Source organism: Passer montanus, unplaced genomic scaffold, assembly GCF_014805655.1.
Source record: "Passer montanus isolate IOZ18808 unplaced genomic scaffold, ASM1480565v1 scaffold69, whole genome shotgun sequence".
In the NCBI taxonomy this organism is placed as follows: domain Eukaryota; kingdom Metazoa; phylum Chordata; class Aves; order Passeriformes; family Passeridae; genus Passer; species Passer montanus.
Window position 1 is genome coordinate 2,338,697 of NW_024372036.1, and position 17,480 is coordinate 2,356,176.

The 17,480-nt window shown below is 38.9% G+C and overlaps 1 protein-coding gene across 5 annotated transcripts in view; it reads right to left on the bottom strand.

The window, feature by feature from the left end:
• Positions 1-17,480, bottom strand: part of TTC3 (tetratricopeptide repeat domain 3) — a 49,778-nt gene that overhangs the window by 16,308 nt on the left and 15,990 nt on the right. For 4 of the 5 annotated variants that reach the window (XM_039729358.1, XM_039729360.1, XM_039729359.1 and 1 more), the window contains exons 16-27: positions 10,954-11,014; positions 9,679-9,745; positions 8,225-8,350; positions 7,798-7,935; positions 7,128-7,208; positions 6,238-6,350; positions 2,921-3,047; positions 1,950-2,072; positions 1,713-1,814; positions 1,260-1,352; positions 820-884; positions 94-230 (exon numbers count right to left, since the gene is read on the bottom strand). In XM_039729358.1, coding sequence (XP_039585292.1) covers positions 94-230; positions 820-884; positions 1,260-1,352; positions 1,713-1,814; positions 1,950-2,072; positions 2,921-3,047; positions 6,238-6,350; positions 7,128-7,208; positions 7,798-7,935; positions 8,225-8,350; positions 9,679-9,745; positions 10,954-11,014 — 1,233 coding nt within the window. Of the gene's footprint in view, positions 1-93; positions 231-819; positions 885-1,259; positions 1,353-1,712; positions 1,815-1,949; positions 2,073-2,920; positions 3,048-6,237; positions 6,351-7,127; positions 7,209-7,797; positions 7,936-8,224; positions 8,351-9,678; positions 9,746-10,953; positions 11,015-12,962; positions 13,167-17,480 lie in introns of those variants that run through there. The other variant, XM_039729362.1, reaches the window with a different exon arrangement.

The following is a 17,480-nucleotide window of genomic DNA, read 5'->3' on the forward strand; positions in this document are numbered from 1 at the left end:
TTGGACACCCCAGGGATGGGGATCCCAAACCTCCCACTCCAGTGCCCACCCTTCCCGTGGAGAAATCACCCCAAAATCCCCATTTTCACCCACCCCTGTGCTGGCTGAACTGGGATTGGTCGTTTCCCTCCTGAATTTCCTCAGCTTTTGTCCTGGCACAATTCCTGGCCTCTTCTCGCGCTCGTTTTCGCCACTGTTTCTTTTCTTGCTTCATTTTTATCTTCCTAAGACTGCAAAAAGCAATTCAGCAGCCAGCCAAACGTTAATTGAGGTGCAAATATCACACTGGAAAGTACAAATGGAATAGAAGTGGTCTTCATTTAGAAGCAGAGACCACAAAACTTGCTAAAAATGTTGATTTCCTCAAGATGTAACAACTTTTACTCCCATTAAAGATGTCTAAATTAGGATTGGCTTCAATACTCTTATTCTTAATTTATCACTCAGCATTTTCAACCAAATATTAACATTTTATTCTTTTCCTTTTTTAAAACCTGTTTTGTTTGTCCTCTCAGCTTGATTCCTCATTATTTAAAGGTTACTTGACCAAAGAATTGCCAACTCAGTTATGTCAAATGTCTGGGTATCAGTAACTACAGCAGCAGCACAAAATACATTTATATTTACACTTTCTAAACATGCACACAAAATAAATTCTCTGGAACAATTTAAATGCTTTTCCCATTGGATTATAATGGATTTTACCAGACTTTTTTTGTTTATCAAAGGCAAGGAAAACTTTCCAAAATATTTGTAAAAAAAGGCATGAAAATCCCTCCTGCTTTGCTCTCAAATCGATTCAAGCAGGACAAATCTTACCTTGAACATTTCTGTTTTATACAGGCCCTTGGTGGTTCCTTGAGTTTTGGGATTTTTTGTTCAAACTACCAAAATAAGGGATAAGACAGGAATTAAATTTGGGTTATGACACAAGAAACCCCACAATAATTTCTACTTCTCTCAGGTCAATATTTGCCCTGGGGAGAACTCATAATCTGGAGAGAATTCTCAATTTTCCTGTGCCTCTGGGGAGCTATTCCTGAAGGATTACTGAATTCATTGAATTCTATTCCCATCCATGACAACCTGACCAACACCACAGGGCAATTCCTGCTCCACTGGAACAGGAAATTCGTATTCCTAAATAATCCTCACATTCTGTTAATGCAGCACAACTGTTTTTTTGCAGTTACCTTCTCACTTCCCTTTATCCCCCTTAATATTCTAATTAATTTAATATAAAACATGACCATACTTACTTCACATTTTACCAGCCCAGAAGAATTGAAAATAGCTATTTTTGAAATAAGGCCTTTACAATCAGGAGTAAAACACATTTCCTTAAGGAAATCCTGCAGGAGAAAAGGACACACACAACAAAGGCATTTAAATCTCCACATCATTTACATCCCTGCACAAATTAATTCCTCAATTTGAGGTGACCAAAGCAATTAAAGGAAGCACAATCCCAAACTCATCCTGGCTGCTGACCTGGGAAGGGCTGAAAATCAAAAATCATGGAAAATCTGTGGCATCTTTTATTCTTTTACTCCCTCCAACTTCACACCCAAGAGTCAACTTCCAGAATAATTTTAGGAGTTCCAGATTTCCCTTCATTTTATCCTGGCTGTTGAATTTTGTGGAATTCCTTGACATACCTCAATGCTATGATCTTAAAAAAATTAAAAATTCCAGTTTGGCAAAGGCCTCACCTTATCATTTTTATCACTGTAGCTTGATGTTTTCAGCTTTTTCCAGCAGCTGATGTGGAATTCCACTCTGCACTGCTGACAGCAAATAACACGTATAAAACCCTAAAAATGGCAAAAAGGGAACATTTTTACATAAAACCACAACAAAAAGCAGTGCTCAGCTCAGCACATCATATAAAAAGGAGCAGAAAATGCATCGGGTTTTACTCCTCAAACCTTTCTCAACTGAAAATTTACCTTAAAGTCTGGGTCTGTAAAATATATTTGGATTTTGGAGTAGCCATGGCACTGCTGATATCGACAAACAGCATCTGGCTCTGGAGGGAATTTACATTCCTCAATATAATTCTTTAAAGCCATCTGGAAAACACAGAATTATCAGAGTTAAAAGTGCACAGAACTAGGAAAAGATTCAACTTCTACTCACAAACTCCTGGGGACTGCAGTGAAACACATCCCTCTAGGCAAAGCAGTGACTAATCCCAAAAATTCACCTCTTTTCTAGTGAAAGCCAGGCAAGGTTGGCCTTTTATGGCCAAAATATTCCAGGGGTTGCTTGGAGTGCTGGCAGCTGAGTGCTCACAGCCTCAAACACCCAGAAAAATGCAGGTTTGTCCTGGGCCAGTGTCCCACATCCTGCCCCATTCCAAAGGGTTTTGTCATTGTCCAAATGATTTAAGACATTATGGGGCAGAAATGGGGTTTTTTGTCATTTCTGAAGATTTCCAGAGTATCTCACCTGGCACCTGGGCTAAGGGCCAAGGTCAGAGCTGGCCCTGGGGAACCAGAGAGGTCTCCCAGGATAATTTCTGAGGGAAAGACACCAGAGTGGCCTTGGACACTTCTGATAAGTAATAAAAATAGATAAATGGAAAATGATAAATTGAAAAGTGATACATGGAAAAATGATAAAAAATGATAAATGAAAGATGGCTACACTGTGTGAGCTCAAACAAAGCTTGCTCTCCAAACCCACTGGCCTGTGGAAACTGCACAATTCCCACTGTGGAAGAAGGAGAACTGGAATTTACCCAAGAGAAATTTCCGCCTCTGTGTCCTGCCAGCTCAGCCAGCTCACTTTGAGGTCTCAGAGCCTGACCCAAGCCCTGCCCTGCTGCTCCCCATCCTTTTTTTAACCCACATCTCCCCTGGATCTTGGCAGGGAGGAGCAGGACAACTTTCTATTTGTTTTGTTTTTTTAAACATACCTGTAAATTCTCTACTCGTGTCTCCTCGATGACCTGAGTTGTTCCTGGCCAGGTTAAAACTCCAGGGGAAATCTTGAAATCAATCATCAGCTTTGACCTCAGGAATTGGTCGAGGGCATGAGCAAACCTGGAGTTTGGAACAGGTCAAACACACTCAGATCCCCTGGGAGCAACTTCCTGAAATTTCCACCATTAATTTTATCCTGCCAGGAGCAAACAGTGGTGACTGAGAGGACAGGGGATGAGAGATCAGCTGGCTCATTAAATGCTGGGTTTTGGGGTTTCTTTTTGTTAAGGTTGGGATTGAAGTGCTTGAGATGGTATTTGATGTTTATTATTTTTATTTATAGCAGTGTAAGCTGTGCGTTCTATAGTATTTTACTAATAAGTTACAAAATGGTTAATTTTATTTTTTCTATAAGGTCTTTTAAGGTTAAATTATCTAATTAAGAAATGACATGTAAATTATTTTTACTTTGAAATTAATAAATAATTATTCCTGTCTTGTAATGTGGACTTTTTATCTAAGCATATAATACTACTTAAACTTGTGAGGGTGAAGAAGAAGAAGGAAGGAGAAGGAGGAGAAGGAGGAAGGAGAAGGAAAAGAACATGGTAAAGAAGAAGGATTAGCTTCTGCTTTAAAACTTATCTTGTTCTATATATATTACTATATTCTAAAACTTTAAACTCTAAGTTTTCTACCTTGTGACATCACACACTTTTAATTAAACTCCACACTTGTAATTACAGTGTTATTCATTAATTCTGGAAGTCTTCTCTATGGCTTTAGGTTAAATGCAGCGTTCTCTGGAGGGTCTGTGTCTTTCAGCACAGAAAGTTTAAAATTCTCAGCATGCAGGGTTCCAACATTTCAATTTTCTGGTTACCCTTGAGGTAAAACCCACCAGGTGTGAGGCAGGAAGGGAGGCAGGCAGGGATGAGCCTGTGCTCCCAAGGGATCCATGGGAATTCAGGATAAGGGGACAGGGAGGGGACACAGCATTCTGCTTTGGCTTTTCCCTGAGCTCAGAGAGTGGGAATGGCTCTGCCTGGAGGAGCCTGGCTGGCCAGAGGTGGGAAATGGATTTGTAGAAAATGTTGAAAACTTGCTAGAAGGTTTGTATGGCATGGATTTGGATGTAGAGTTTGAGATAAGAAATGCTGGCTTAGAAATGTTATGGAATTGGAGATATTGTTGAGAGAGAAATGGAATTAGAAAAAAAATTTTAAAGGTGGTTTTGTAAATAAAACTGGATATTTTGGAGAAATAGAATGATGAAAAATGTATTGTAGTAAGATTTATGAGGGGTAATTTTAGATGGTTGGTTTTCAGCTGGCTTCTGATTGTGATGGTGTGAATTACAACTTCTCTATTGTCTCAGCCTTCACGTGAGACTGAAAATGGAATAAAAGTTTTTAAACACCTCTCAGTTACCCCATCTCTGGGTCAGAAAAGGGCTTAATCCAACAGCCAGAGGTGTTGTCACTTGCGTAGGGACATTTTTTGGGGCTGGATATTTTGGAGAAATAGAATGATGAAAAATGTATTGTAGTAAGATTTATGAGGGGTAATTTTAGATGGTTGGTTTTCAGCTGGCTTCTGATTGTGATGGTGTGAATTATAACATCTGTATTGTCTCAGCCTTCACGTGAGACTGAAAATGGAATAGAAGTTTTTAAACACCTCTCAGTTACCCCATCTCTGGGTCAGAAAAGGGCTTAATCCAACAGAGGTGTTGTCATTTGTGTAGGGACTTTTTTGGGTTCAAGGCTGCCAAGACAATGAGCCCCAAGCACAGGACTGGGATGCAGATCCCAGGAAGGAGGAATTCCCTCTGAGCATCCACCAACCCTGAGCATGTGCTTTGAGCCACCCCACAGCAGGAGGGGAGAAGGTTCAGGACCAAAACTCCTTGATTTGGCATTATTTTGGCATTATTTTGGCCTGGCACGGGGGGCAGGGAGCTGGGGGCTGAGCAAGGGCAGAGCCCCAGTTCCAGCAGGAGCCAACGCAGCCAGGCCCAGCTGTGCTTTCCTCAAGGAAAGCAGGATAAAGGGAAAAACATCCTGCACAAAACCTCCTTGAATCCCTGCGAGGAGCAGGGGAGAAAAACTCCCCCATTCCCCATCCCTGTGGGCAGCTCAGAGGGAGAAGAGTCAGGAATGAGGGAGTGAATTCCAGCCTGGGATAAAGGAGGGGAGGAGAAAGGTGATTTTAGTTGTTTTACTCTGTTTCCCACTCTCCACTTCTGTTTTAATGGACAATAAATTATTTTTCCTGACGTTGAGTGTTTCCTGTGAGTCATTAGGAAATGGTCTCCCTGTCTTTACCTCCACCCTGGAGCTTTTCCATGGAATTCTTCTCTCCCAGAGAAGAAGAGCAGGATCACAGCTGGATAAGGAGCTCCCACCACGAGCCTTTAGGGGGGATTTTGATCCCACAGAGCACCAGGGATATCCCAAAATATCAGCTTCCCACAGCCAGGATTCCACGAGGGAGAAGCTCCAGCTTTTTGCTCCCAGTTTGTTTCTTGTCCTGGCTCTTCATTTCAGGCTCTCCCTGTCCCTCTGGGATGTGCCAGCTCAGGAACTCATCCCTGCTCATTTATCAGCTCCAGGGAATTTGTGACTCACTGGAGCCTTGGCTCAGCCCAAGGTCACCCTCCAGCTCCCCAGGGATGAGATAAAGCCACATTGCTTTAGGATGCGTTTTCCCCTCAGAACAAAGAGGGTTTGTTCTTTTCCTCTCAGCTCTCCCCCACTGCAGGGCTGTGATCCCTGAATCCCAAATATTCCCTCAAATCTGCTCTGTTCAGCAGCTCCCATCAGCTCCTCAGCAGGAACAAACTTCCACTTGCATAAAATCCACTGGATTAAATCCATTGGAATAAACCCATTTGTTTAAACCCACTGGATTAAACCCATTGGAATAAACCCATGGGATGAAACTAATTTTATTAAACCCACTGGATTAAACCCATTGGATTAAATCCACTGGATTAAACTCATTTTATTACATCCACTGGATTAAATCCATTTTATTAAACCCACTGGATTAAACTCATTTTATTAAATCCATTGGATTAAATCCATTTTATTAAATCCACTGGATTAAATCCATTTTATAAAATCCACTGGATTAAATCCATTGGAACAGACCCACTGGATTAAATCTATTTTATTAAACCCTTTGGATTAAACCCACCTGATGGATGAATTAATGATTAACACAGCAAAATTAAAGCCCCACCACGCACAGTTCCTCAAATACCATTTTTTTCCCAACAAACCCCCAAATTTTCCATCAGACCAACCTGTTTTGCCTGAGATAAACCCTTCCAATTCCATAGTGTGCCAAACAAAAACAACTTTCTTCTGGATACTCCTCCATTATTTTCCTGAACTGACGTTCAGCCTTTGCCAATGCCTTCAAAAGAAATGTGAGACACAAATACAGGGAGCTTTGCCAGAATATTTCCACTTTTCCTGGTTCTTTTCCCCCTTTAGATGGGGTCACTGTGCCCTATTCCTTGATCAGCCTTAGGAACAGTAAATGGAATTACACCCTTGTGATCACAGGCAAAACTTCCCTTCCTTTTTAAAAAAAACAATTTATTCTGTAAACATGGAGATGCTGTTACACAAAGAATTTAAATGACTGAGCTCAGCTGTTTTTAAATTCATTTTAAGAACTGAATATTACCAAACACTGCAGGAAGAAACACCCCAAAAAAAGCAACCCCCAGTTCTGGTTTGGCATTTTCCATCACCCAAAGCAATTCCTGGCTCTTGCTTTAGGAGCAGAATATTTCTGTTCAAAAGACCAGAGCAGAGCAGAAATAAAAATTACTGACTGCAATTTCTTGATACTCAAATGCTCATTTGAAAGCTAACAAATAAATTTTATTTGATAGCTTAATTAATCCAAAACCATCAAGGATTTAGTCCCAAATATTCAATCTGGACAATTTCGAGATGTGTCCAGAAGTTTCCTTCCCCCATCATCTTCTCAGTTAGGAAGATACAAAAAAGGGATGGGAAACTGCCTGAGCTAGAAATTCAAATTAAAGCAGTATTTAAATATAAAAGAAATTAAAATAAATAAATAATTGTATAACAAATTATATAAATAAATATACAATTAATTATAAATATACACATAAATATAGAAATAAATAAAAATAGAAATACATGAATATCCTACCTCAGGCTGTCCTATTCCCAGTAGGGCAGTGGCATGTCCATAGAGGAATATAACATAATTAATATAAGGAATATTCACATACTGCAAAAAAAAAAAAAAAAAGAGAGTTAAATTACAGTCACAGCACAACAAAAACATGGTAAAAATACTGTAGATTAATTAATGGATTAATTAAAGGATGACTTTTGAGTCAGTGGCTGATTGGGTAAAGACAAACAAACACCGAATTTCACAGAATTTGCCATCAGAATCCTTTTTACCCTTTGCTGTTACAAACCAAAGTGCATCTGACAATCACAGAAAACACCTTTAACATCATCAAGTCCAACCAGCAATGGTGTTTTCATTAATAAAATCCCAATGTTTCATCCAAATCTTGGCTATTACTCTTCTAAGAAGGGGCAAAAGCAAAAGGGGGAAAAAGGGGGAAAAAAGGGAAAAAGGGGGGATAGGGAAAAAGGGGAAAAAAAGGAAAAAAGGGGAAAAGGGGGGAAAAAGGGAAAAAGGGGGGAAAAAAGGGAAAAAGAAGACTATTTTGGAAATCCATTTAGCTCTGCAGCCAGCAACTGAATAAAACAATGATTATTCTGAGGGAAGGGAGGAGTGGCACGGGGTGGTGGAGGCAGAAACCTCCCTCCCCACCACAAAAAGGGAATTTTGCTCCCGTTACCGAAGAGCCTGTGGCGTAGAGGAGGCCGAGGAGCTGGGAAAAGGCTCGCTCAGCGCCGTGGCACTGCTGCTCCTGCAGGGCCCTGCAGCCATCCCGCGCCAGCGACTTCACCTCCTCTGGCAGGCAGCTGAAATCCACCTGCAACGTGCACCAAAGGCAGTCAGGCCAAAAGGAAACTGAATTTCCCTCCATTTTTTTTCATTAATAGTATTATTTTGGCAAGTATTTTTACGCTGCACCTCCAGATTTTTTTTCACACTGCACCCAAAACATCTCCTGTGATGTTGTTGGGTTGTTTTCCCACCCTCTTCTCCCAATTTTCAGGGAAACACTTGCAGCCAACAGGATTGTTTTGGGGGAAGGAAGGGGTTGAATGAACAAATTTTCATTTCTGGGGAAAAAAATGGGGTTATTTCTCCGAGTTTACCGTGAATTCTGGAGCATTCAAGGCTTTCAGCAGGGGTAATAAAGTGGGTTTATCTCTGTCCACCGAGGTTCCATCAGCCTCCTGCTCAAGGGATTTCACATCTGGACTGAAATCCACCTGCAATGTCTGACAGACAGCAAGTTCAAAAGAAAACAACATTTTAATTTATTTTTTTTTGGCTTTCAAAAGCAAGCAAAATACTGAATTCAGGAAATAAGTATTTGCTAAAATACTTCTGAGACAGCCAAGTGGAAATTCTGCATCCTCCTGGATGGTTTCACCACAATTTCACTCGTCAAGCAGCAATCAAGGTGCATTTTTGTAAAACTTCTGGTTTAGATTTTCATGGAGCTGCTAATCTCTTAAAATCCTCATTTTTATTCTAAATTTCTCTCCAGAAAGCTGCAAATTTAGTTCAAGCACCATTTTCATTCTCCTCACACATTAAAAAAACCCAAAAGCTTCTGCTTTTCCTCACTTTTTTGTATCCAAATGTTTTTGGAAGGGCTGAGAATTATTTTATTCTGCAGCACTTTGTGTCCAGCTCAGCTCATGCTGGAAGGTTTCACAGTCCACTGTTTTCTTCTGTTATTTTTTATTATGTTATATAAAAATTATATTTTGTTTTCTTTACTGATACTAAAATCTGCAGGAATTTCCAGCAGGGAGTCTGTAAATAATGAAGATTTCTTTTAATTTCCTACAACTCCTGGGTTAATGCTGTGCCATGCAGCTATAGGTCAGAATAAATTATATTATTTTAATGCTAAATTACATGACATAAAAAGCAGATTAAATTAATAAAAATGTTCATTTCAACACCAGCAATGAATGAGCAAAACAAAAAGAGGTATTTGATAGGAAGTAAGGGGTAGAACCTGCATTTTCTCCTAAATTCAGTTCTGTCCTGTGAGGTATTTAATCAGAATAAAGATTTTTGGTATCTACATCCCCATTTAACAGGGATTAATAAATTAATCAATTAATTAATCAAATAATTTAACTAATTAGTCAAGCATTGCCATCATTTCCTTCAGGAATTTATTGGTGCTAAGGCCAGAGAAGGAGAATTTTCCCCCAGTGTATGAACTTTATGAAATGTGTGTGAATTTTACAGCATTTCCAACAGCCATCCCACAAAACTGGTTATTTCCAAATGTATCCAAGACTGGAAAAAACATTTAGAAATTTGGGAAGAGCTTTTTCAATCCCTGAATGATCCCAGCCAGGTTTTAATTTTTGATTAAAAATTATCCCAGCCAGGTTTTACAGCAGGAGAAGAAAGAGAAACCAGAAGAAAATCAGAATAAATCAGTGTAACCACAGAACTCCTGCCTTTGACCAAGGCCACACAGAGCACAAGAAGTGTTAAAATTTTGGAATTAACCAAGGTTTTGTGCAGTATTCCTAAAAAATGAGAAATAATTTCCAGTTTAAGGCTGGATTCCCATTACCTGTGGCACAGCACAGAAACCTTTATCCTCCACGACTTTAGATTCCCTCTTCAAATCCATCTGATCCCTACAAAACACAGGACAGGGGCACCAAGGGTTTGTAAATGTGCTTTAAATCTCAATTTATTTTCAATAAAATGTGGTTTTCTTAGGTCTGATCATCTCCCCCCAGCAGAGAAACAATTTTGGAGCTGCTTCAGGATTTGTTCCGAGGATTTGTTCCACAATAAATAAAAATATTCCCCCTCCTTGAAGTGAAAGGAAAAGGAAGCCACTGATAATTCACTTTCATGACCTCTCCTGTGGCAAAATTTCAATTTTCCTACACGGGTACACAAAAAATTATGGAAAAACAACAGGATTGTGCTGAAATAAATACAGATGAAAAGAAATCTGGGGTTGTGGTCACACTTAGATTAGGACTGGGAATTATCAGGGTTCCTAAAGAAACCTGAAATCTGCCTTGGAAAAATTCTCTTGAATGGAAACTTCCCTATTTCCATAAAATAAAAATCTCATTTTGCTGCACCCTTATGTTTTGAACCATCCCAAACACAAGACAAATCTCCAGAGCCTGGTGGCCCCAGCACCACTGGAAATATTGAATTAAAACAGAATTTATCAGAGGAAATAAGTGGAAGCATAAATATTGCACAAATATAATATTCAATATATAATTATATATTAATAAATATTTAATATATGAGTATTTAATATGAGAAAATCTATAGTTTTACCTGAATTAACTGAATTTTAGCCCCAAGTCCAACCATTCACCTTCCTGTTCTACAGAAGCATCCTTGACCTTAAAATCAGACTTTTCATTGGAAATTGGAGCCAACAAACAACTAAAGGACTCCAAGCAAAGTTCTTTCATAAAATAAAGCTTATAAAAGCAGATTTCATTTTTTTCCTGAGCTCGGGGAGTGTCAGAGGAGTTTGAACAATTACTGGGTGCAAGGAGGCCTTGGGAATGAGGTAAGAGTTACAATTATTGCTGTAACTTTGGATGTAACAACTGAAACAAAACTCTGCTTTAACAGCAAATATTCAAATTATGCCTCCATCTACTAAAATTCAGCTGGGCATGGAAGATTTTCAGTTTTCAATAGTAACTGTGGAAAAATTGGAATTCTGGGGACTTTATCCACTACTGGGATGTAAAAAATTACACAAAGCCATTAGCAAGGAGCACGCAGCAAATCCAAGGTGTATTAATTTTACATAAAATAGCTCAAAATAAGAATAAATTTTTAAATAAATAGTATTTCTTACCTCATTTTTTCATAGTCACAAGTTTTGGTTTTTGGTTTTCGTTTGTTTTGCTGACTTTGGTCTGTAAAGAGGAAAAGGATTTTAAACAAAATTATCATTACCTGAAACAAGCAAACAAAAAAATGCACCTGGAACTCACATTTGGCTCTGTAAACTGTAGATCTTAAAAACTGACAAGGCCAAAACTAACACATCCAAAAAGTGTTCATACCATTAATTTGATTTTAGTTTTACTTCAATGGTAGATAGGATTAAAAAAATCCTAAAGGGGAGAGATTTCAAATAGAGGAATCTTAAAATTCTGTAGGATTGCAGGATTTTAATCACAAAATTGTGATTAAATAATCACAAAATTGTGACTATTAAAGTGGACTCCAGGCTAAAGAAATCAGTCTGTCCTATAAGAGAACAGGTTTTTTAATATACATACATATATATATATATATATATATACGTTTATACTTATATATATTATATATTTCTTATATATATATTAGAAGTGGATGTATTTCTAATATATATACACTAGAAAAATCTATATTTCTAATTATTATATAATTATGAATTGTGTATTAGACTGCATACATTGTACGTTAGGTAATGGATTATAAAATAATATCATGCAATATTTTATATTAAAATTGTTTGGGTTTTTTTTCCTTATACTATTAGTGATCAATCAGAGTTTTCAAAGGGAATAACAGATCCCTATGGAAGTCCAAGATTCCCTGGAAAAAATGATGAGGATGAATTTTTTGCTTCAAAACCCCCGAATTAAAGTCAAGTTCAATCCTTGTCAAACGCAAATGGAAATAAACAGAGACAGACAACTCAAAGGGGAAATACTGGATGCCAAAAACAAGGAAGGATTTATCAGGTGAGACCAATTCACTTTTAACTCTCAAATTTCACATCACAGACGTCACACAGAACTCACTGGAGCATTTCAAAACTCCAGAGATCCAACCCTGCTGTGGAGCAGAGACTGAGGAAACCATTCCTGAGCAGCAAGGAAGGAGAAAATGTGCTTCAATGCTTTGCTGTGATGACAAACCCAGGAATTCCTGCCATTAACTGCAAAATCATCTTTTTTTTATTGGACACACCCACAGGAAAACGATGCAGCACCTGGATTGAAACTCTTGGGCACTGGGTGATTGCTCTGCTGCACCACCAGAAAATCAGATTTGAAAATAGGAGGAAGAGGAGTTATTCATGTTGTAGGTGAAACTTTAATCTGTGCTTAAAAATGATCCTCAGAGCATTTTAAACAGAAAATACTGGAAGCCACTGGCTGTGGAAAAATCCAATGCAGCCCTGAGTGCTCTCCCTGCAGGCAGGGAGGTGGCCCATGAGCATTCCTCAGCTAAATCCTGCCCAGGGGCACTCAAAGCCTTGGGCCAGCAGCAATTTCCCATTAAGAGCTCCTTAATGACTCATTTAAACTCAAATGAGTCAGCCAGGAATCAGGAGCCACTAGGACTGAACATGTTCAGGATTACTTCATGGACCGCTCCTGGAGTGGATGGCTGCTGAACTCACGGGAATTCCAGAGCTAAAAATCCCCACAAATTCCTCTAAACAGAGATACTGGAATGATGGAAAATCAGAATCCTTCTGAAAGCCTGGAAACACCTGCAGCACTTCTTCCTTTAACCAGCCAAAGACTGAGATATTTCACTTTTTCTTCATTTTATGTGTTACTTTCCCTTAAGGAACCAATCTAACTCACAGCAAAATCTTAGTGAAGAGAAGAGAAACCACCTCAGCATGGAAGGAAGAAATCAATCAGCATTATTTTCATCCAATTTCAAAAGCCATTCAACAAAAATTACTGCAGCAACAATTCCCATAGAAACAACTCCTCCCCTACAACACCCAACTTCAAATGCTGCTTTCAATTGAAATAAAAAAGCTTCTAAAACAAGGTTAACAAGCAAAACCAGCTGATTTACAATTAAAATACTTAAGTAAATGTATTAATTCCACAGAAAACATCATTTACTTACCCCACAAATACTTAAAAATATTAGAAGTAGTATTACTTTTCTTAGCACTTTCCATTAGGAGCGACCAAAAATATTTAATAAAAATATACACGAGCTCAAAGAAACAGTACATGAAGACCAAAAATAGGAAGTAGCAAGAAAAATAAATCAAAAAGGCCAACAACTTTACTACAATAAAATGTGGCATTAAGTTCTTTTCCATTAAAACTCCTGCAAGTTCAGTGATGAGTGATACCACACAGCACAAAAAGAGGAATTTTGGCTTGGCAAGCTTGTACCTGAGGTGATGGGGGTCCAGCCCTGCACTCCATACCCCGCATGGTTATTTTTCCTTACGCGCCATTATCACAACCAAATTATTCCTTATTTTAACCAAATTACATTATCAATATTTTGAGTGTATTCATTTTTATATATACTAAAGCTACTTAATTAAGATTGCTGTTACATTTAATTTTGTTTGTTTTTTTTAAATTAGTAATTGGGCAAATATAACAAGATGAAGTCGAAGTGTAAGTTCAAGTTTTAAGTAAACAGAAGTGTAAGACATAGTTATAACTAACTAGAAAAATATCTTAAGTGCCTTAAGAAACTAGTAGTAAAGTTTCTTAAAATTACTACTTACTACTACTTATTTTACTTAGCAGTAAATTAAGTGCCTTAAAAAACTAGCTAGTAAAGGCCCTAAGGCCTAGTTTAAAGCTCAGTTTAAACTTAGCTCCAGACATCAAAAACACAGCAGAATCTTGCTTGCTTCTCGAGACAGAACAGACAGAATTATTCACGTAAACAGATAAAGCTGTATGTGTAAATACATAAAACTAATTTAGGCAAGAACTGACACTACTTCCCTATCACTTTTGAACATTAGAGTCAAGTTCAGATTGTGAATGTTTTAGATTTGTGGTTTTAGCTGATTGGTTGGTTTATGTATAAAAACCTCTGTATTGGGGTGTGGACAGCCACCAACAAAAAGAACAAGAGCACAAGAAGAAGAAAGTGATGCCTCAGGTTTGAGCTTTTCTATTTTTCACATTCTGTGTCAAGGCATCAGAAGAAGAAGAAAAGGCTGTTCCTGCTCGCTCTTCCTCGCTCTCTTCTTCATCATCATCACAATCAAGAAGAAAGAAGAAAGGTGTGGGGCTGCTACTGCTTTGGCCTGGGACTCTGTGAGAGCTTTTACTTCTGCCTCTGCCTGGGACTCTATGCCAGAAAGCTTTAGCACAGACTTTTACACTGCCTTGATTTGAAAAGTCAGGCATCTGCTAAGGAAGGCAGGAGCTTCCCCTAAATCAGAAAATGTAAACCTCCTCTTTCCAAATTATTGTGATTTTGAAATTAAAGGGGTCTCAGACAAAGCTATGGGAGCAGGAATAACTGTTCTCTACTAGGGAAGAAAATAAAAATAAAATTAAAACTGCAGTAATACAAAACCACACTGAGAGTTAAAATGCAACCTGACACCCTATTAGTCAAAGTGTTAGCAGCAGTCTGATTAAATAGCAGCTGCAGTTTTCTTACAGTGACAGATGGAGTTTTGTTAAAGCAGTTATCTTGTAGAAAAGTGCAGTTTTCTTCTGAAGATGTAGAGGCAGTGTAGATAAGCCTGGTCTTCTACTGGGATTCTAGCAGAGAAAAAAGCTGCTCTTCTGAGAATTTAGTAAGAAAAGGCTGACTGTGCTGTTCTAAATCTCTGATTATATTTAAGCAAAAATGCTTAGTTCTTCCCTCTGGGTGGAGCATCTCACAATAAAATAATGTCATTTTATCAGTTATACAGTGAAGCTCAATAGCCTAGTAATAGAAGATACCTTTCTAAGAAAGAAGATTATTTGTAGAAAAGATAAAGAAAACTGCTCAATCACCAGAAAACAACTGCCCTACCCTTAAAAAATAGTAACAGAACAACACTGCCAGCTGCACCTTCTAACTTAAGAAGAACTCCTAACTTAAGAAGAACTCACTTAGAACTCTCTGCCTTCAAGACTGATGTATTCATGCAAAAAACAACTTTACTACAACCAGCAGCTGCTGCTGCCTCTTTGAAGACCCAAGACCCACAGCAAGGCTGACTGTGCTGTTCTAAATCTCTGATTATATTTAAGCAAAAATGCTTAGTTCTTCCCTCTGGGTGGAGCATCTCACAATAAAATAATGTCATTTTATCAGTTATACAGTGAAGCTCAATAGCCTAGTAATAGAAGATACCTTTCTAAGAAAGAAGATTATTTGTAGAAAAGATAAAGAAAACTGCTCAATCACCAGAAAACAACTGCCCTACCCTTAAAAAATAGTAACAGAACAACACTGCCAGCTGCACCTTCTAACTTAAGAAGAACTCACTTAGACCTCTCTGCCTTCAAGACTGATGTATTCATGCAAAAAACAACTTTACTACAACCAGCAGCTGCTGCTGCCTCTTTGAAGACCCAAGACCCACAGCAAACTCGACAGAAATGAATTCCAGGAAAGTGGAGTTGAGGCTCTGGGTGTGTTCAGCGCTGAGGATGAGGAATGGCTGAATTTTACTGCTGCAGGTTGGGTTGGAAAGTTTGGGTTTGGCTGGTTTCAGCATCACCTTCTCCAGCTCCAGGCCATTCCCTGGGTCCTGTCCCTCCTTCCCTTGTCCCCAGTCCCTCTCCAGCTCTCCTGGAGCCCCTTTAGGCACTGCAAGGGGATTTAAGGTCTCCCTGGAGCCTTCTCTTCTCCTGGCTAAAAAATAATCATTATAAAAGTTTAGTGCATTGTTTGTTCAAGCAATTCTATCAGTTATAACCACTTCCATTGTATAACAGATTGATTAAAATCCCTTTTTCTAATAATTATCTCCCTCAAGTGAAATCCAGGATTTATTTTTCTAGGGGACACAAGGCAGATGAGGGACTTTGGACCTGGTGAACATCAGAGATTTGATGACAGGATACCTTGGCAAAAGCAAAGGGAACTTTGAAAATTAGACCTAGATTGCAAGAAGATTCCATCAGACAGGTTTACTGGAAAAAGAAAATCCCATTAAACTCTGCAAGCAAGAGATGCTGTTACATGCAGAAGTTTGTGTATGTGATTGTAACCTAATCACTGTAGCACACATTACTAGTCTCCCTGAAATAGTATATGTGAAAAAAGCACATTATATGATTGGCTCTTCACAAATATTAAAACGAATACTGTATGTGGTATGTTGAAAAGTTATGCTGTATTAATCCCTTTTAACTAGTGCTGGAAGGGGATTTAAGGTCACCCTGGAGCCTTCTCTTCTCCAGGCTAAAAAAATAATCAGTATTAAATATTGCTTCATTATTAAACTATTGCTTGAACAAACACTGCACTGAAGAATCAGTTATGCTGGAATCTGAAATGCAGGGAACTCTCAGAACTTTGGGCCTGGAAGCCAAAGCTTAGAATGAAACCCAGGATTTGATCTGAGACCTTGGAAAAGGCTCCCAAACTGAGGAGCTGGAAGGGAGAATGTGGATTTGGAGTTTAAAGCAGAGACACACTGAGCTAAGTAAAGCAAAGTTTAGAGTTTTAGAGTTTAAGATATAAAAATAAAAGCAGTTCCAGAGGTAAACAAGGAGTTCAGAATGCAGCACTGTAGGTTTGTGTGTCAGAACATGATTGGCTAAGAAAGCTCACACTGTAACATGGGTCCATAAGATGAAATATTTAAGGATTGGGTCAAAAACAAATATCCTTGTTAGCAGTGTTTTATGGGTTAACAACTCCTTAAAAAGTCTTATAACTGAGGGTCTTGGGTCCTTCTGAACTGTGCAGTGGAGATGTGAGCTGAATTCACCCCTCCTGCCTATGCAGAAGAAAATAAACCACATGATCAAGAACAATTCAGAGGTCCCATCTCAAATTCCTTCTAAAATTTCTCACAGTTTATTACCACTTCCATTGTGTAACAGATTGATTAAAATCCCTTTCTCTAATCATCATCTCCATCACCTGAAATCCAGGATTTATTTTACTTGTATCAATACCTTGGATTTGCCATCCTTAATCCTGAGGGACAAACTTCCAGAAAGGATCAATCCCACCCAACAAACCCTTGGGCATAAACCAGAGCCCACGTCTGTCACTCTGTCACTAAACCTGGATCCAGTCACACCCAGACTCCTCCTGGAGAAGGGATTCAGAAAGCCAGGAGTTCCTCACCCCCCAGGGGACAATTCCTGCCCAATATCCCATCAAATCCTACTCTGAAGCCATTCCCTGTGTCCTGGCCCTCCACCCCTGGCCCTCTCCTGGAGCCCCTTTAGGGACTCTGAGCTCTCCCCAAAACCTTCTCCAGGCTGAACAATCCCCACTCTCCCAGCCTGTCTTCAGAAAAGAAAGTTTTCATTTTTTTTCCTCACCTTCCCAACAAAAACCTCTTGGGATTTCCTGTGCAGCCTTCCCCACATTTTCCACCTCCCAAGAAATCCTTTAATCCTTCAAGGTGTTCACAAAGCTCCCAAGATCAGGATCCCCCTCCTGCTCATTTAAAAATAACATTTCCTAATACACCTTCAG